Genomic DNA, 19,380 nt, shown 5'->3' with positions numbered 1-19,380 from the left:
AGAATACTATCTCAACAATTTAAGAAAATGGTTTAAATTTCTTGCAAGGAGATATTCAACTAGACACACAAAGAGATCTGAGGCAATTTTACAGGCCATTCTTACTTATTAGAAATAGTTCAAAGATAGAACCTTTACATTGAACAGTAATGCTCCAGGAAAGGAAACACAGAACTTTGCAAAGTCATTCAAATTTACTGTCATGGCCATGTGAATATGGAAGTAATCGCAAAGGTCCTGTCCAGTGTCCAGGCTTCCAGCGCTATATTTACTCAACAGGCCCACGAGGTCTGAGAGTCCATTGTTTATCTGAAGATTCCCAACAGCCCATTTGAGGATCTGTACCCTAGAACCAAGACTTATCATGCTGCTGCGCGTTTACCAGAGAAATAAAGCCATCAGTCAAATGGGTCTATCCGTAGATCGTGCTCACTTGCCATAGCCATCCCAGTGCATAAGCATCCCGTGCACATGACCTGAAAACAAAAGCTTAAGTGATGAGGATTTGCATATGCTAGGATCATACAAGACCTTTGGAAATAAATTTCATATTCATATTCAAGAATTCTCGTAAATTAATGGCACAAGTAGTTTTCATTTTGAATGTCAGACGTATTAACTACACATACCTTCCGTTAGCCATGGTGAAGGAAACACCTAATTAGAGTTTCTCCCAAGTATCCTTGTGAAGGAACTTCTCAAGAAGGTGGCTGCACCCAAGTCGTGTTGGGTGTGACTTGGGTGCAGCAACAAAGCAATCGCTTTCTTTTTTTCATTGAATCAATGACAAATTCACACCTTGTTAATTGTTAACTGCTAGTTTTATATATCTTCTCACTGCACCCACACCCCACACTTGTGTGACATAGCCTCTTTCTCTCTCCCCATCTCAAGTGCCCAATTTGACATTCTATCAGAATATTAGGTCACTTGTTAGCTTCGCTAGTGGACACTATGCCCATGTAAAAAACATTGGTCTCTACATTCATACATACTTTAGTAATTCAGCAGCTGAATCACCTTCACAGATGACTTTCTTTCCTGAATCATGTCACAGAGATTTGGTAGAACCAAATAAACATCTATATTAAATATTTTGAGAAAATTTCGGAAAAGCAATGGGGAAAGAAAACTTGCACAAAGTCCTGAGTTTTTAACTTAGAAACCTGAGTTTTTAACTTAGAAATTACACAAAAATTCAAAATAAGATTTGAAGTTGGCTTTTGGTCTTCAGGGTTTCCCATTTTAAGGGGCTTCAAAAATGTGTTGAATATGGCAGAAGAGAAAGGGAGGAAAAGAGAGCCAGAGTGGGGGGGGGGGGGGGAAGGGGGTGGTTTGGTTAAGGCGGGTAAGAAAATCATTGATAGAGCCTAGGAGGAAAAGAGGGTAAGGAATGGGCTGATTAAGCTTACTAGCTTCAAGCTCAGATTTCTACTCCTGAAAGCCACAAGAGAATCAATGGGCCACATGAACGAACCCAAGTTTCTCTTCTTGAAGAATACTGGTGTGATTAGAGGTCGTTGTGTGCTTTTACCTCGAGTATGCATCAACATCTACACATCTATTGTTTGGTGTAAGGCACAATAGTTTTACCTCTCAAAATATTCTGAATTGAATATAATAAGATACCATAGCGTTAGGAGAGAAATATTTCACAGTTTTTCCAATAAAACCTCCATCTGTAACATAAGTTGGAACTTTAAAAGGTTTTTGACAAAAAGAACATTGTGTTCTTGAAACACATGATTCAAAAACATCATCTTCATGTTCCAAGAAACATTATGTGATTACAAACGTTGTTCTAGATGCTACAATCAAATGCTAGATCATAATCACACAATGTCTTCTAGAACAAGAACACAGCATTTCTTGAACATGTATGTTAAGAACATGTGTTCCAAGAAGACAACGCCCTTCTCATCAAAACTAAAGTCTGCTTAATGTAATGTTATGAACTTGGAAGCTTGAAAATCTGATTATCACAAATAATACACTGCAAAATAACAGCCTATCTGCACCTGAAAGATGTAAGAACCATAACCTCACCGCCAGTTTCACTATCAATATAAGGTTACAAACTATCAAGTGAATAGAGGCAAAATAAAGAAACATAAAAATCCAGGGAAAAAAACAACACAGATCTTTGTTTACTGAAAAGAAACAGCCAGAAATGCATGGACCATTGTCAAATCCATTACTACTTAAGTTTTGTACCTTTCCCGCGCCAGAGCAATTTATGCACCTTTCATTTTTTTGGGCACTTAGAGGGAAGTTAGAACTACTGGAAAAGGCGATCGACTCAATGGTTGAAGAGAGACCACTGCCGGAGCACCTTGCACATGCTAGGTATCCTGAAATTTATAAAAAAAATAAACAAAAATATCATAGATTTATAATCATTGAAGCTGCCATGTCCTATACTAAGACACCAAATGAGGCCATGAAAGTTCAGAAAAACATATATTAATGAATAATTGTTGACCATTTAAGCCTACAGTATTCAGACATACCCGTAAACAGTCACATAAATGAAAACCAAAAAAGGCTTAGAAAAGAACATGAAGGTCAGTAAATTGTACAAGATACTTATGTTGCCAACCTAGCTTTTATACTAACCAGTCCCAAGACAATATTTGCATCTTTTTTTCTCCTGTTGCTCAACATTGTTAATCTCAATCACCATAAGAGCAGAAATGACTCCAACTGCTCCTCCTGAGAAGGATGCTACAATGGGATCCACTTCACTGAAAGAAAACAGCTTCAAGTTTAGAAAATAGACTCTAAAATAAACCATGCAGCACCATGGCACAGTGCCTGTGAAATTCACCAGGAACACAGACTTTCGTATTGTTCAACAACGTTATACAAACCTTAGCTGCAGGGGTAGGTGCAGACTGCGGATGAAGTCTTCGTAGGAGGTACCACCCAACCCCAGTTTTAGTTCAAGCTGAATATTATACCAAGTTAATTGGAAGTTAGTGGAAATAAGTTTACAAAGAAGAGCATGACAGTGTCCTTTATTTCATGAGCTGTTAGAAAAAAGGACAAGCATAAATTTAAACATTCATCTTTTATTATTTGCTCTTCATTGAATAAATTACACCAGGAAAATTGACACGTAAGAGGTAATTCCTTGTGTACAGTTGAAAGTAAAAGCCACGGATTTGAACCTATGCTCTGTTAATCACTGGAAAGAAGTCTAATTGACTTCCTTGTTTCTCTATCCAAGATCGATAGTTCATTATGTGAGATAGAGAAAAGACGTATGAAATTCTGCACTGAACTATGATTGGAAAAGTTAATACCAAATTATCTTGAGCCCACAGAGAAAAGCAGAATGACTGCAATAATAGGGCATTTCACATTTGTTTTGTGGACAATAAAGCATCGGTAGGTGGAAACCATGACAAAGAACAAGTAACAACATGCTGTCAATAGTGGCACTGATGATACTCACAACTTAAAAAACTTAAGCTAGGACATACAGAACAACTGAACAAGCATGTCCGACTCCCAGCCCAACAGATGATCAACAGAGCTATGATTTTTCATGAATTCCTTCCCAGCTAAGTTCCTACAGCTCTTGATATTGACCCACCTCCAAACATGCCCAGACTTTGTTGTTTAACAAACTGCACCACATATGCATGATTGAAACCAAAATGAGACAGAGAAACACTTGATTATTCCTATTTTAGTTGGCTCACTATATACTCAAGCACATTACTCACTCCCTGCTTAATGAGATCATGTTCAAGTGGTTTAACTAATTCTTTGATGTTCTGAAACTGCATCACATATCTCACAATTGAAAAGCAATATATGAAGTAATACATCCTTTATCAGTCATGCATGAAGATAAAAATCATTAATTATTTCTTCATAAAGAAAGTAAACACGTGGGGCAGCATGGATGATCATGTTAGCTCTCAAAAAACTGTGCTCTTTGCAGCGTAGGTGGAGCAAACAAAAAAAAGTACTTACTGTTGGTGCAAGGAAGCCTCCAAAAAGAATTATTCCCGAGATAAGTAAAAAGCATGTAAGGTAGAGCTTCCTTCGAGTTGTGAATGTCTACTTCAAGAAGGATAGCATGGTGTTAGGACAGAAAATCTAATTCATGAGCAAATAATTTTCTGCAGAACTTGATATTTCAGATGCAAAATCTGCAAGAATCACCATATTAGGAAGAAAAGGAATAGACGATGGCATATCAGGCATCTCATTTTCTTTCTCACTATCTTCATTCACTGCACCAGTGCTTTTTATTCGCTGCTGTATCCTTAATCTCCTAACCTGATAAATAATAAGGATATATTAATTAAATAATAAAGACATTAATCACTGAAATGATAACCATTTCCAAATACACCAGAGTACCCAGCATTCCCAATGCAGTAGCACAAAAACATTATTTAATTCTATTATGACTATGCAACCGATTATCAAAACTAGTATAATTCAAGAAACAGATAGAAGTGTCTTCAAACGTTAAAAAAGATAATAAACTGACTGAAAAAATAAACAAGCCCCAAACTCCAATCAAGCAAAGTTTTGAAATGTGTCAAACGTGTTACTCATTACGTGGTTGTCCATTATCAAGCAAAGTCAAATAAGATTCACCGCAGCCTAAGGGTTCAATTTGTTAAAAAACTACTGACAAGGTCCTTAATAACAAAACACATATAGAAGTACATAAAATACCACAATGATCAGACAGTCTACCTCATTAGAACTTAAAGTTAGCTATAATTAGTTAAACTCATACACCTCCTGGTTTATACCATGCAAGATGTAGTAGACCTTTACATCAATAAACGTAAAGGACTCCACCAATACTCCTCTTGTTTGACATTTCATTTTCGTCTGCATTTTCTCCTGATGACCTTAATTGTGCAACAAGACTTACGTGCGCAGGCGTGAACTTGCTTTCGCAAGGCCTTCGGACACCTGTGCATGCTCTCCCTGCATTTTCTAAGTTTTAACCATATTACCAAGAGACCTAGTTGCCTTTTCTAAGTTATCTTCCCTGTTTCCAACTCGCTTCCCTGCTTCCACTTGCAGACTTGCTTTTTTACTTCGCTATGGTCCTATCAACTTAGAATTTTGATATGTCAGAATGCTTCCTGTCAATGCTCAAGATACAGCTGTCAAAAGCCTTTACCAGATGCGGCATAACTCCAGTGAACTCAAATCCGGCATACACTAAAACAGGCTACTCCCAGCTACAGCAATGAATAACTAGGATTCCATCATAAACAGCTGACCGCTAAATTAAGCCAGGTGAGGGAGTGTATTTTAGTAAAAATAAAAGTAGCCGATCCATTTTTTACCTCTTCCTAGAATCAGAAAAATTATTCTTCCATGACTACAGCAGAAAACAAATGACAACTTAAAAATTGCAAGGTCGAGCAAACAACCTGCCATGGTTCGACTCATGCGCTTACCTCCTCCATTAACAGAAAAATCTTGTTTCGCCTACTCCTGATATTGTCTTGTATCTCTTGCATCTGCAACTGAACGAAATCCTGAACCGTTTCCGGCCCTTCTATAATGCAGAAGCTAAAGTCCAAAGAAGTTACATCACGTCAACAGAAAGAAAGAGAGCGAGCGAGCGAGAGAGAGAGAGACGATGTACTAACTCTGTTACGTCATCGCCAGCGGGGGGATTCCTGCTGGCAGAGCAATTGGGTCTGCTCCGAAGCCCCAACTTTGAACTGAGAAATTGGATTCCTCTTCTTCTGATGAGAAGTGGGCGGTGGTGGAATAAGACGGGTTTCCCGCAAAGAAGGGTAAGAGGAGGAGGAGGAGAAGAAGCAGAGGAGCAGCAGCAGCGAGAAGCCACAGCGAGCCGCAGGTGGTAGGAGGAGACGAAGGCCACGTACGCCATCTCTCCCTCGCCCTTCCCTCTCTCTCTCCTGTGCCGTGGGGTTACTTAAACGGGTCGGACTCAGGTTCGTTTGAAGGACATATCACTTTCCCTAGTAGCGGCTAGCCTACAACGGGTGCAGCGGATCGAGTCCTAGTTCGGGTCCACAAGTTGCCCCGACCCAAATGAGGCGCGGAAGAGTTTCCCGTGACATGGCGAATGTACACAATTCTCCCCGCCAAAATGAACGAAAGACACAAACTCCCCGCCTCGGCGCCTCCTTCTTCAACTTTATTTTCCTTCTCTTCTTCTTCTCTCTCCTTTCATTCTTGTCGTGTCGTCTGAGGGGGAACTATTGACCATGATCGCCAAGGTACTCTCTATCTTGCTCTCTTGATTCGTCGAATTCCTGAAATTCGAGGTAAAAAACGTGATAGTTTTCGCGATTTCGTGGTGCTGCAGAGGTCTCTGTCGGGGTCGTCGCAGAGTCCTCGATCACCTTCGTCTTCTACTTCGGAACCGTTTCTACACGTCACGGTCACGGATCCCGTGAAGTTGGGCAATGGAGTCCAGGCCTACATCTCGTATCGTGTCATCACCAAGGCATCCTCCCTTCCATACGCTTCTTATTTGGCTATCTCTTTTAGGTTTTCTTATGGGTTTTCTTTGCTGGATATGTTCAATTGCTGAGCAATTCCCCATTTGTACGTTTACTTCATCTTGTTCTGTCGTTCCTTTAAATGCTAAGTTTCGTCTTAGTGCTCGTTGATGTATTTGAATTACAGCTGTTTACTTTTTCATTTTTTCGTCCGCGTCGTGTTTTTCTATTTTTTTTAAGAGAAAGAGAAACATGGTAATGTTGATTGGTGATGTTATATCATGATTAATTTTCGAGGTGATGTTTGTAAGGGCTTGGTTTCATGGTTTGGTATTGCACTCCCAAAATTTCCGTCAAATTTAATGCAATGGTTACATGTATTTCGTCTTTTGAGTGGAATTGTATGTGCAATTCGACGAGGATTTTGTTGTAGATTTAACTTGTTGGTGACTACTTTTCGTTTGATGATGCCTTTGGGAGGAACTTTCTGTAAGTCTTCATGTTTCTGTAGGTACGTTTTCCAGCCAAGTGGTTTTATTTTTCTCGGTGTGTGGCGATTAATTATTGTGAAATAGAAAGTGGGTTGGCAAAATCAGACTAGTTTGTGATGGGAAAAAGATGTTAGGGGAGAGAAGAAAGACAAAAGAGAAAAAGGACGTTGCAAATTGCAGTAGCACTTGTTGTACGAGATAGCTGTTGTTTTTGGGATTGTGTAATAAAAATGTTCATACTTCTGTATGGGGTTGGGTTGAGATAGAGGTGCTTCTAAGCTATTTAAACGTGACACTGTCCAAGGAGCGTCAAGCTGGAATTTTCTTAAAGTGTGATGGTTCTTTGACATATCTTTCGTTGGTCTTGTTTCTTGGACATCGCGGCAGCAAATTCAAAGTATGAAAAGATGCTAAGCGATGGCTGCTGAAGTCCCTTTTAGTTTAGCTTAAATGGCTATTCAGGGAACAATATGCATCTTATCTGCTTGAGTTAGAAACCTCATATGTCCCTGCAACGTTCTCATTAATCTTAGAAGTTAGACACCTATAATATATTTAACATGAAATGGTCCACTTGTAAGTTTTTCTTTCATCTTTTAGTGCTGATCAACTTGTATAAATGCTGGCACAGATAGTATTTTTTGTTCTACTATTTTTAACTGTGTGGTACTTATGTTAAATATAAGGAGAAATTTAAGAATATTGTTAACTTCTTTCATGTCTTTTGGTGTACAAAAAAAAAATCTCTTATTGCAGACAAATTTTCCTGAATATCAAGGGCCAGAAAAGATTGTTATCCGTCGCTATAGTGATTTTGTATGGCTGCGAGACAGGCTATGTGAGAAGTACAAGGGGATTTTTATTCCACCCCTTCCGGAGAAAAGTGCTGTAGGTATGTCTTTGGCATTCAAGCATCTTAAAATTTTATGTCTTCAAAAAACTGAAACAATTGAATGGTTTCCTTGTCAGAGAAGTTCCGCTTCAGTGCTGAGTTTATTGAGTTGAGGCGTAGAGCATTAGATATATTTGTAAATCGAATAGCTTCACATCCACAACTTCAGCAAAGTGAAGACCTCAGAATTTTTCTGCAAGAAGATGAAGATGTATGAGCTCTGCCCTTTTAAGTTCAATGCAGATTATGCCCAGATAGCTTTTATTTTAGTGCTAATGCCGTGAATTACCTAGGTAATATAGTTGATTTAGTTTTCTTTGGGTGTCTGTTGCATATTTTATGATGCATTGTTGCAAAGGTGGCATAATTTTTTGCTTTTGTTCAATCTACTATTTGTTATTTCTTCCAGCTCATTATTTCCATCCCGGAAGTCCGTAAGTGGCCATAAGTCTGATCTACTCTTTGCTCTGCTGGTTTCTCGTCTGTAAAGATTTTTTTAAAGTTCTAGTTCTGACTCACAAGATGTGGACTTTTGCTTGTGAGATTTGCGAAGTGGAATATTTAGTTCATAAAAAGAACCTATCATCCTTGTTTAGTGGTGTTTATATTTCATGGATGTCATTTCACATGAGCATGCACACACATATGAATACCGTCTGTTCACATGGACAATTATTTAAAAAATCATCATATTTTGGCCAGTAACAATGTTAACGTTATGATGTAGTTGAACTTACTGTCATTTTTCTGTTTTTGCTACATTATCACGAGATATTCCACAATTACTCAATTAAATTATACATTTTCAGGTATTGCTAGTTTTATTTCATTACCATATAAATCATAACAATAGCTTTCCCTTTTGCCAAATTTTCTGAGTTTCTTTTGTACAGAGACCTGATAGAATCTTCCTGGAAAAAAATGTTGTTTTTCACGGTTGTTCTCTTCGGAGTTCATAAATCCTTTACTGCCGTTGTTTTCTGGGGAAAATAGTTGTCATTTAACGGCTTTTAAGAAATAGTTAGTATTGAAATTGGTGGTCCTATTTGTGAATGTGCATAATATATTTCTTACTATACATGCACAATGAAAAGGCTGTCCATTTGCAAGAAAGGACATTTAGCATGGTCTCCGGAATGTTTCGAGCTAAGACACATGAAATTTGAAAATGATTGCTTCAAAGCCAAAAAATCAGATTGGGAAAAAGTAATAGAAGGTTACTTTGGCAGTTTGGTGGTGCATGTTTTCTGTTGGTTATCGTTTGTTATTTCATGGGCATTTTTCAGACAGTATATAGAGGCTTACAGCTTGACACATTGTCTTAATGTATAGTTAATACTTCTTTTTCGCAAAGGATGAGCATTTTACTACCACAGAATTATTTGCTTTGTTTGGTAAGCTACAAATGAGAACATTCATTCAATTATTCATTGTTAGCTCATAATAATATTGGGCAAATTTTGAGTGCAAAGACTTCTTATCTCAGGTGTAATCTTGAAAAGTGTGTACCTAAAATAAACCTTTAGCGTCCTCATGAGACAAGTTTGGCCAAGTGGTTTTTGTTTGTATCTATCCATACATATCACTTCTTGATAAATTGTTTCTCTTTCTATGAGTGTATTGTTTATACCATATTGCTTCCCTTTTTCCAGACCATGGAGAGGGCAAGATCTCTGGAGATGGGCATTTTTAAAAAGAAGCCTGCTGATCTGATGCAAATGATTAAGGTATTTTGTCTAATAGGTTTGGGATAAGTAGCATTGGCATCCATTTTTTGCTCGCCGTTGAATTGATTTCATTCATCAATTTTGTCATCGTCAATTATAATTTTCCTTTTTCTGGTGTCATTGAACTTGAAAGCTGTTACAAACATATATTTCCCATCCTGTGGCATACATATCCATTTCTATGAATCTTCATTCTTAATTGTCCATTCATAGAACTTGAAGATCTGAGAAGTTACAACATTTCTGCCAGTTCAGAGCATCTATTCTCGCTCAATGGTTCTTAAGACTGGCTTGTGGGGCAAACTGAGCTTGAACAGATGAGAGCAGGACCTGGAAGGGGGTCTTTTGGGCTGAGTATCTATTCTCGCTCAATGGCATCTATTCTTTTGAATTGTTCTTTATAATTTCAACCTGCATGATAGACATGGAAGGGGATCTTTTGGACTGAGTAGTTTCTGATTGCTGCGCTTCATGTAGTACTTACTGCTTGACTGTGATAGGTTGATAACTTGCTTGTTTTCAGTTTTGGTAAAATGCAAATTAAGAGAGACACAGGCTTTGGTGATATTGTTTGATCTTATTGATAATGTTTACATTTTTCCATGTGAATCTTGCTTTGGATGTGTACCATATGTATAAAAACATTATGGTCTTTCAAGCTCTATACGGCTTTGTACTTGGGATGCCTCGTTCTAATATTATCTGATGCTACTGTGCTTGTGGTTGAACATTTACGTTTTATAGGAGGTCCAGACGAGGGTAACTGATGTTGTGCTTGGGAAGGAAAAGCCTGTTGAAGAATCTGACCCTGAATATGAGAAACTGAAACAGTATATTTTTGAGCTAGAAGAGCACCTGGCTGAGGCACAAAAGCAGGCCTTTCGTCTTGTGAAGAGACACAGAGGTATTCAACAACTTGAGAGGAAAAGTCCTTTATTTGTTTCTTTTTTCCTGTTTGAGCAGCAGCTTCCTGCTGTTTTTCGAAGAATTCAGTTTACTTTAGAGCGGGCCATTTTTTCCTACAATTCTGCCAAATTAAGACTGATTTAATATTATTTTGCTATTTCTCAGAGTTGGGACAATCCTTGTCTGACTTTGGAAAGGCAGTCAAGCTCTTAGGTGCTTGTGAGGGAAATTCTCTTGGTAAAGCATTTTCAGATTTTGGCATGAAAGCCGAAATATTGTCTTACAAGCTTCAGAATGAGGTATCTTTAGTCATAAGTTTAAAGATAATGTAACTCTAAAACAAACTATATTAATCTTTATTACTTTACTGATTTATTGTGTAAAAGCAAAATTCTGAAATGATATCTGACTTGACTTCCAATGAAGGCTGACAATGTGTTGATGAACTTTGAAGAGCCTTTAAAGGATTATGTACGCGCTGTGCAGTCAATAAAGGTGGGTTCATAGTAATTGTTTTCTCCATGAGATTAACAGGGATATGCTAGGGAGTAGGGAACTGGAGGAAAGCTCTAGCGAACTTTATTCAATTTCAGACAGATGGAAGACATGACTGGGCTTGTTTCTTTATTTGCTTATTTCTGTTTTTTTTTTTTTTTTTTTGGGCATAGGCTACCATGGCAGACCGAGCAAATGCTTTCAGGCAGCAATGTGAATTGACAGAAACAGCAAAGCTGAAGGAGATTAACCTGTAAGGCTCCATGGTTACTTCGTATGCTGTTTAGTTATACTTGATGATGTACAGTAAAGCAATAAATTTAACTTTATATATGTGTTTTTTTCACACCTATTCCCCAGCAGCACTGCATGGGAACTTTCTTTATATGGGTGTTTTATTTGTTGTCTTAAGGCATTTTGCTTAATCATTTTATTCTTGCATGGCAGTGAGAGACTGATGCTGGCTCGATCTGAGAAGGCAGCAGAAGCTGAAATAGAGTGCAAGGAAGTAAGTGCTTATAATGTCGCAATTATACAGTTTTTAGTTTTTATTACTTGATCCTGATATTTAAAACAGAAGTCTGCAGCATTTTTAGTCTCATCCACTCGTTAGCTTGAAAAATTGGACCTGTAGATGGCTTGTTATCGGAGGCTATATTTGGCAAACAGAAAGATGTAAACCTGATCCACAGCCAGATCTCGTAGTCTGAGAATTATGCAACCCATCTTCAGTAACCTCAGATGTGCTTGTGCATTCTCCAGGAGTTTCGCAGTCTTGCTCCTGTTCTGTTGCTTTTGTCACATAAGACGTCTGAACATCTTTTTGCACGCAGGAATACACAAATACACACACTCTCTCTCTCTTTCTCTATTCACAGTGTGCTTGTTTCTGGTTCTTGAATGTGATTCAGTTGAAAGCAGAGAGCGAGGAGGCTACCAGGAGATTCGAGACGATTGTCAAATTAATGAACCAGGAGATGGTGCGATTTCAAGAAGAGAAGACGATGGATATGGGCTTCACATTCCACGAGTTTGCGAAGGGTCAGGCCAAACTTGCCAATGAGATTGCCGATGCTTGGCGTGGCTTGCTTCCAAAACTTGATGCCTATTCTTCCTCACGTCGATGATTCTTGTTCCTCTTTTTCCTTCTCCAATTTTCTGTTTGTCTCCCGCTGCTGCTTTCCTCTATGATTTATTTTGGTTTTTTATATGTATAATAACGGGACCTCTGAGAAAACTTCCTAGTGTTTTTTTACCCTCCGGCTATTACATAATCACGGTGCTCTCTCTCTCTCTCAGCTGCCATTTGTGTACCGTAATGGGGAGTGATAGGACTTCAATTCTCAGGCTTGTCGTATTGCTACTATTGCATTGTGTCTTACTTTCAGATGAATTTTTAAAATATCAACTCCAAAGTCCAAATCTCCTGTTTACAGATTTGGATTGAGAGGCAGGACAAATCAGAATCCCTTGGACGTTTAAATGAATACTTGGTGTTGGTCTTCTTCTTAGACATGAAAAATGCAAACATACGCTTCCGTTGGTCCTCCCTGATCCGATGGTGCCGAGTGGAATCATGTTGCCAAGTATTCTGCACCATTCACCTTATTATCTAGAAGTATAGTGCTCACAGGAACCGACCGAATTGATGATCAGGTTCTCATCGCTAGCCTGATGAGCCACATTGTTCTATTTGTTTGGTTTATATACTATTTTAATTTGCTGGATGATACTATATAATATGCATCTAACAGCATTAGATTAATTTGTATTAACTAATTATTAAATATAGTAAATTATGAAAATATTCGCATGGTCTGGGTCGTCACAGTCTAGAGTGGATCCGTTGCATATTGGTCGAGACGAAGCTGAAATTAACAATAGCAGGGATTTTCCCTACAGTTCCTTTATAAAAGGTTTTCCTGAAAAATAATTATGCAGTTGTCAGTTTATGTTTAGAAACATATAACGACATGAAATTACGATGATTTAAAAAAATTATCTATACATTTAATAATACTATTGATTTATCATGTTTTAAATGTATAATTACATTAGTAAGGTAATTTGTGAGGAAAAAGAATAAAAATAAGGGTGTGGTAAAGCTATTTTCAAAATTTAGCTGGTTGAACTCATTAAATATCGAAATTATGATTGTTTCTTGCTATATATTTCCTGAAAAGATAACGCGGCAAGCACGGCGCTTGAAGGCCACGAAAACGTGGACCTCCCGTGGGTCGTCATTGTCCCAATATATCCGCCATTTCCGACTCTCTGCCCGCAGCTTCTCTCTTCTCCTCGCCGGATTATCTTCGAGATGGCCGCCCGGCCGGTTGTCCAGCCCACAAGCCACCTGCCCGTCCGCAATTACCTTTCGCCTGCTGCGGCTGCGAGCTTGACGTCAGGTAGGAGTCCAACGACTGAGCAGAGGATGAGTAAGGCGGGCAGCAACTCATTCTGTCGGCTCACCACCTCTCGTGCCTCGATGGAGAACATCGACGCAGTCGGATCATATGGACATGGACGAGCCATCATGCCACCGGGATCGACGTTGAAATTGCCGCGTGATGTTAATGTGCAGAGGTTCGAGAAGTTGCTCCTTCAGGTAGAGAGGGAGAGAGTATATACAATCTGGCCCGTGAATTTTATTCCTTAGTTTGCAAAATAACAGGAAGCGAGTAGTACTGTTGGTCAAGAAGCAAACCTTGGACTGCCTCTAATGGTTAAATTCTCTGATTTTTTTTCCTCCCGACGTAAAACTACTAATGGAATAATGATACTAATCTCTTTTCTCGAAACAATTGGTCCCATCTTGAGATGTTTCTTGTTAAATTAGATGGTGTTCTGCTGGTAGGAGAGACTTGTTAACAGATTGGAGGAGGTGTAAAGGTCTGAACAACCGCAGAAGCATTCTTTTTGTCAATAAGTTTTTCTAGTGCCTACTGAAATTTCTTTAGTTACGACACCATGCTATTTCCATTGCTTTCTGGGCCTGCCTCATTGCTTTGTTGTGTCTTGATTTCTCTGTATTGCTAAATACCGTTATGCCCTCAAGCATCATCTTTATTGATGTAATGGAATTCCTGAAAACATGATCTAACCAAATCTTCTAAGGTCCCTGATGTTTTCTTTCCTTGTCTTCCGTCGTTTAGAGCGTGAGAGTTGCTTGTTTTTTGACAACGTTGCAATGCGGTCAAGACATGGCTTCAGGAGTTGCTGTATTGGACCTTGCATTGCCCATTCCGATTTCTTGAGTCGGACCCCGTTTGTCACTGTAAATTGCTTAATCTAGTTTTACAGCTTTGGGAGCTTACTTCGGAGACGTTAAACCTAAAATTTAAGAAATATAACCTCTACTGGCACATCTTTAAGTTGCTTTAGGATGAGGCTCAAAATCTGGGAACATCTTTAATAATTTGAGGACTGAGTTATTAAATTTCATATTGAAGGTCGTTTGAATTAATCAGTTTTATGCAAGTCTAATTTTTCCTTTGGAATCTGAAAGCCAAGTTTAAGAGATATAGGGTATACACCTCTCCTTCGGTGTTGTCCTCCTTTGATAAACTAACACAAAGATATGTGTAACTAAATTGAATGACAATTATATTTCTGATTGCGTTGTTTGGCTTACACCTAATATCCCAATGAATGCGTTTAATGATTTTTGGTGATGGTTGCTTGCCTTCGTGTGCTAACTGGACAATCGACCATGGATACTCCCATTCATGTTGTCTGCAATTAATGGCAATTGAAATTTTCTGTAGGCACCAGAGAAATTACTCGATGCACTCAATGAAAGGTTTTCCCTGCAGAAGCTTTGTTGTCTCATTGGATCTGCAGGATTCCTCGTCCTTGTGCGTTACCTATCTCCGTCATGCTTGGCAAGATTTTCTTTTCTTTCTTTTATGAAGTTCTTTTTAAAAATTCTCTTCTATTGCCTTACTCTGCAGATGGAACAACCGGCACTCGCAGTGACTGGTGCTGCAGAAGAAGACTTATTCTGGACGCTTATTTCAGCAGGCATCATCGCATTCTGGTACTTTTTGGTCATGCCGGTAAGCAAACCATGTCAATGTCCTTTTCTTTTATGTGGCATCGAATAAATGAAAATTTCCAGTTATATTGATAGAGCTCCGTTGCAGCCTATAATCTTTAATTGGCTTCGGTTGCGGTGGTACAAGAGGAAGCTCTTGGAGATGTATGTACAGTTCTTGTGTGTGTTCATGTTCTTTCCAGGGTAAGTGGAACGTTAAGAACGTATTACTCTTTAATATTTTGGGAGTTCCAAAATTGTTCTGGTTGTGTTGTGTTTAACCTTGATTCACTTGAATTCTCCATGGCCCCTCTGCAATTCGAACTGAAATTGAGCCGTTCTTTCATCAGAGAGAAAGATTATTCAAGTATTTGAGTGGTGAACTGCTTTCTCAGCTAGGTGCTAATCTAATGTTTCAGTTTATGCAGTTTAGAGTTCTGAATGTCATAGTTCAGTAATAGTACTTGCGTTATTGTTCACGATCTTCAACTTGTGTGCTGGTTCTCTGAGCAATAGGTCTACATGCCTCTGTTCCTGCACATATCAATTCCCTGGTTAGTGGTGAAAACCTAAGAGATGTTATGCATTGAGTCACAGATCTATCAATGTCGAAGCTGTTTGAGAGAGTGAAAATTGAGGTGGTACTTGTGCATTAGATAAAGTAAGCGATACCATTTGCTTCGTATCACATGAAAGACTAGATTTGGGAATTACCACCTGCTAGATGTTAAGCTGAACCAAATTTCAGAGTTGGTAGGGTTCATTCCTGATCAAGTCATGAGTTGATTTTTCTGAATTCTCTTCTTATTTCTCATGTGCAAAAAGATTAATACGCTTCTTTGAAGAGGGACATGGAGAACGTTGTTCTATTGGAAACATTATATTACATGAATGTCAGATTTTGCATGTGAAACATGGTTCCTAACTCTAGTTCCAACCAAAACCTATCAGAGCTATGCTTTCATGCTATGATCTCTCCTGCAATTGTCTTAACCTACTGTTTCTCTATGAAGCTTGATGCTTTGGGCACCATTCCTCAACTTCAGACAAATGCCACGGGATCCATCGATGAAGTATCCTTGGTCCACACCACTTAAGGACACAAGCTCTTAATTTTCTCTGTTTCTTGCTACAATTTGCATGTATATTATGTTAAATACCTCTTTCTTGAGGCAACAAGGATTGAGATTTTGATTGCATGTAAAATTTCAAGCAAAGTCTACAATAGTTTGATTGTTTCCTCCATATCTGTTATTCGTGTGTCAGGGCAGATGGTCTCCTGCCAGACAGTAAGCTTTGTGCCTGCTTTCAACACCGTGCTAGTGGGCTTGGATCTATAGATGCTCACTGTAAGGGTTTGAAAAATGCATACATTTTGATGATTCTAACACAATTTCTTTCTTTAGATTTTACCTAAGGTAACTTAGTTTGACAATCGGAGCACTAACACAATGTTCTACGAATCAGACTTAAAATTAAAAATGTTAAAGTGGGCGTTTGATAGTAAGAATGCTAACACACTGCTCCATAAATCTGTTTCAAAGATTGGAGCAAATTCATGGAATATTGTATTAATGTTTATGTTGTCAAAAAGTCTATAACATATGATTTTTATCTAATTTCCAACCAAATCCAAACCCAACTAGTTGAACTTGATTTTGGAAATGTGCATTAGTACTGGTGAGGAATGAGAAGCCAAGACTCCTTCTCCCTTGATGCCCAAGTGGAAAATATGATCTACTTAGTAATCAAATTCCCAAGTAAAAGCCCTGACCTAAATGGTAATCAAATTCTCATTGGTCACGCAAATTCACAATCTAATTTCGAGTAAGATTCAAAACTACTTTTTGGTGAGAGTAACATCAACTCACGCGAGCGCGAACTGTTTTGTGGGACTTATGGGTCTTGGATCTTGAATAAAGTCCAGAATCCAAATCCATGACCCACTTGGACCCAAAAGAAGAAAACACGGTTACGACCCAACGCGACGCCTCCTTCGGAAAACGGCTTGTGAATTGAACTTAAGGGTCAAGTCCAGGTGCCCATACTTGCACGTTGATTGCTAAAGGACAGAGAAGGAAATAGAAGAAATGCTTCAGGAGATTTCTGGATGAACTGGAATTATCTGCATACGTTGCTGGCGAAGAAGAAAAGGCTTTTTTCTTAGGTGCGACGAAATGGTGGCCTTTCTTTGGGGGTTCAAACGCATGGCCTCCTGAACCATATGGCGGGGGAATGCGGTGGGGCCCAGAGCGTCGTCTATTTATTTATAGCGTGGAGCCGCCCTCTGTCCCCCCGACTCACCGTCGGCCCCCTCCTCGCGCCACCGGTGGCTTGGACCGAACCGGTGGCGATCGCCGGGGCTGCAAGATTTAGGCTAAAGCTCGAACGGCGGCGACATGGATTCCGGACGCCATCGGAAACTGTCGCCCGATCGCATCCTAGGCGCCGAGCTTCGATGCTCCGTCTCTAACTGTGCTGGTCACCACGTCCTCCGGCCGTTCTCCGTGCAGCGCATTCAGGACGGCTCTTCCCTGTTGCAGCCACGTCCTTCGTTCTTCCGGTCGGATAGCCGCGGGATTCTAGCTGCCGTCTCGGAGGAGAAGACGCCCCCCGGACGCTGGATTCTGTACCGGAAGCCAGAGCTAAGGCCGTCTTTTTCCATGTGGGAGGCTCTCCGGCAGCAAGAGATCCCTACGTCTCTGGACTCGTCTGCCGGGGGATCACTCCGACAATCGGCTTCCCGGAGTGTTCCCGCGTTGCCGAAGAGGAAGGGAATGAGGGAGAAGGGGTTAGGGTCCGGGGGTGACGGGAGAGGGGAGGAGGAGGAGGATGGGGAGGATGAGGGGAATTTTACGCCTCACGAGATAGCGGCAAGGTCTCCGATGACGGCCTTCTCGGTTCTGGAAGGGGCGGGACGGACGCTCAAAGGACGGGATCTCCGCCGTGTTCGGAATGCGGTCTGGCGGAAGACGGGCTTCCTCGATTGAAAATGCTGGTGCTCCTCTTCAATGTCGTACTCTTCTTCATCTGCAGTTACTTATTAGGGACTAAAACGGGGATGAGAATAATCCAATTTTGCGTAAAAAACTAGCCCTTTATTGAAGATTCCGGTGCTCCTTGGCAACTATGTTCTGTCACTTCTGTGTTTGTCCGCAGGTAGTACTGAAACTTTTGTAGAAGAGGATATGGATGCTTGACACCACCAGTTGGTGTTGGATAGCACAGACATCTTGGGAATGGGTTTTGGGGCAAAAAAATAGTTATTTTTTATTAAAATGCTTGTCGATATGGACCTTTGTTGTGTTTGGATTCCATTTCTCTGGTCGTTCAGAAGATTACCGAATGATTTTTGTCGCTTTATCTTGCAAAACATTTTGTTCGAAACTTCAGATGGTTGTAGGTATAAGAAATTTGTTATTATTTTAAAAAGTTTTGCTAGTTAAGCAGATACAGTAAGGGGGATAATATAAAGCCACATATACAAAGAGTGAGTAGCATACTTTTCATTTTTCCGTTTTGGTGGGTGCTGATTCATAAATCTCGTAGATTCATCTTTGTTTGCTTCTCGCTGATCGAAGTGTTCACATTCATGAATGAAGAAGGCATGAATTTTCCGCAGAGGAGAAGTAAAATGACTACAGAAAGAGATGAAGAGTGAAAATGAAAAAATATGAGGCACGTCAGAAGGTGATGGCCTATATTATATACTTTGTTCTTTCAATGCGTGTGATGATATTTTCACGCATTGTCCTAACTGGAGGCTACAAATTTTTTAGTGAAGGTGGTCTTTTCGAGAACGACAGCGAGGACGTCAGTTTGGTACAAACTGTGACAAACGAAATTTTGTTTATAACCATGTACAAAGAATGACGTATCGGTCACGATTAACCAAATAGAAACTCATGTTCAGAAGGTTCTCGTGCAGTATGTCTTCGTCGTTTACTCATTTCTTTTCTCTGGTTGTGCCGTAGCTGTAGAAATATGCGTGCTTCTGCGTCCGTATGTGTACTCGGGGGTAATGGAGGTTTGCAACTATTTATACTTTTTCCAACACAATATAAATACGGAAAAGCCTCCCGCCTCAGGTGGGCATTCCTGTGGTAGACCCTCTTCGTGCGCGAGTGTCTATTATCTGTAGCTAGCATCGTGCCATGGTGCTTCTTCTTCGAACAGTCTGCGTCTTCTGTCCTTTAGTCGGCTTCATCTATTCGAAGTGCATATGCTAGAGTTTATTATAGTTTTTTTTTACCAGCTCAATTTTTGTGTCCATTCCGTCTCAAAGGGAGGATGAAATCCATGCTGTTGAGAAGTAGAAAGGCAGATTTTTCTCATAATAGACATACAGCTATATACGAGGGGCCGCTTCTCA

General features: G+C 39.7%; 4 protein-coding genes across 4 annotated transcripts; 3 read left to right on the top strand and 1 right to left on the bottom strand.

Annotated features, from left to right (window-relative positions):
* Positions 1 to 78: 78 nt before the first annotated feature.
* On the bottom strand, positions 79 to 5,939 carry LOC116258322 (protein ORANGE-LIKE, chloroplastic). Its single transcript, XM_031635415.2, has 8 exons — positions 5,640 to 5,939; positions 5,445 to 5,559; positions 4,177 to 4,293; positions 3,985 to 4,071; positions 2,871 to 2,947; positions 2,617 to 2,744; positions 2,215 to 2,351; positions 79 to 476 (listed from the first exon to the last, which is right to left on the bottom strand). The coding sequence occupies exons 1-8, from the start codon at positions 5,885 to 5,887 to the stop codon at positions 399 to 401; spliced, it is 987 nt and encodes a 328-aa protein (XP_031491275.1). The 5' UTR covers positions 5,888 to 5,939; the 3' UTR covers positions 79 to 398.
* Positions 5,940 to 6,103: 164 nt separating this feature from the next.
* Positions 6,104 to 12,230, top strand: LOC116258313 (sorting nexin 1). Its single transcript, XM_031635402.2, has 11 exons — positions 6,104 to 6,239; positions 6,329 to 6,469; positions 7,712 to 7,847; positions 7,925 to 8,058; positions 9,500 to 9,574; positions 10,319 to 10,478; positions 10,646 to 10,779; positions 10,907 to 10,975; positions 11,149 to 11,228; positions 11,423 to 11,483; positions 11,887 to 12,230. Exons 1-11 carry the CDS (start codon positions 6,228 to 6,230, stop codon positions 12,100 to 12,102), a joined length of 1,218 nt encoding a protein of 405 aa, XP_031491262.1. The 5' UTR covers positions 6,104 to 6,227; the 3' UTR covers positions 12,103 to 12,230.
* Positions 12,231 to 13,159: 929 nt separating this feature from the next.
* LOC116249728 (uncharacterized) lies at positions 13,160 to 16,253 on the top strand. Its single transcript, XM_031622960.2, has 5 exons — positions 13,160 to 13,580; positions 14,740 to 14,829; positions 14,926 to 15,030; positions 15,118 to 15,212; positions 16,022 to 16,253. The coding sequence occupies exons 1-5, from the start codon at positions 13,293 to 13,295 to the stop codon at positions 16,119 to 16,121; spliced, it is 678 nt and encodes a 225-aa protein (XP_031478820.1). The 5' UTR covers positions 13,160 to 13,292; the 3' UTR covers positions 16,122 to 16,253.
* A 1,037-nt stretch (positions 16,254 to 17,290) lies between these two features.
* On the top strand, positions 17,291 to 18,727 carry LOC116267079 (uncharacterized). Its single transcript, XM_031648643.2, has one exon. It carries the CDS (start codon positions 17,408 to 17,410, stop codon positions 17,996 to 17,998), a length of 591 nt encoding a protein of 196 aa, XP_031504503.1. The 5' UTR covers positions 17,291 to 17,407; the 3' UTR covers positions 17,999 to 18,727.
* The last annotated feature ends 653 nt before the right edge of the window (positions 18,728 to 19,380 follow it).

Source organism: Nymphaea colorata, chromosome 1, assembly GCF_008831285.2.
Source record: "Nymphaea colorata isolate Beijing-Zhang1983 chromosome 1, ASM883128v2, whole genome shotgun sequence".
Lineage (NCBI taxonomy): Eukaryota > Viridiplantae > Streptophyta > Magnoliopsida > Nymphaeales > Nymphaeaceae > Nymphaea > Nymphaea colorata.
Note: the sequence above shows the minus strand (reverse complement) of the source record. Positions and strands in the feature narration are given on the sequence as shown.

What these genes read in the sequence shown, in the direction of transcription:
- LOC116258322 (XM_031635415.2), bottom strand. Translation starts at nt 5,887, where the DNA reads ATGGCGTACGTGGCCTTCGTCTCCTCCTACCACCTGCGGCTCGCTGTG. An exon ending in TTCCTTTTCTTCCTAATATG is followed by an intron (nt 4,072 to 4,176) that starts GTGATTCTTGCA and finishes TTCTTGAAGTAG; the next exon opens with ACATTCACAACTCGAAGGAA. An exon ending in CAAATATTGTCTTGGGACTG is followed by an intron (nt 2,352 to 2,616) that starts GTTAGTATAAAA and finishes TATAAATTTCAG; the next exon opens with GATACCTAGCATGTGCAAGG.
- LOC116258313 (XM_031635402.2), top strand. An exon ending in CGTATCGTGTCATCACCAAG is followed by an intron (nt 6,470 to 7,711) that starts GCATCCTCCCTT and finishes CTCTTATTGCAG; the next exon opens with ACAAATTTTCCTGAATATCA. An exon ending in CTGAAATAGAGTGCAAGGAA is followed by an intron (nt 11,484 to 11,886) that starts GTAAGTGCTTAT and finishes AATGTGATTCAG; the next exon opens with TTGAAAGCAGAGAGCGAGGA.
- LOC116249728 (XM_031622960.2), top strand. Translation starts at nt 13,293, where the DNA reads ATGGCCGCCCGGCCGGTTGTCCAGCCCACAAGCCACCTGCCCGTCCGC. An exon ending in TCGAGAAGTTGCTCCTTCAG is followed by an intron (nt 13,581 to 14,739) that starts GTAGAGAGGGAG and finishes AATTTTCTGTAG; the next exon opens with GCACCAGAGAAATTACTCGA. An exon ending in GGTACTTTTTGGTCATGCCG is followed by an intron (nt 15,031 to 15,117) that starts GTAAGCAAACCA and finishes GCTCCGTTGCAG; the next exon opens with CCTATAATCTTTAATTGGCT.
- LOC116267079 (XM_031648643.2), top strand. Translation starts at nt 17,408, where the DNA reads ATGGATTCCGGACGCCATCGGAAACTGTCGCCCGATCGCATCCTAGGC.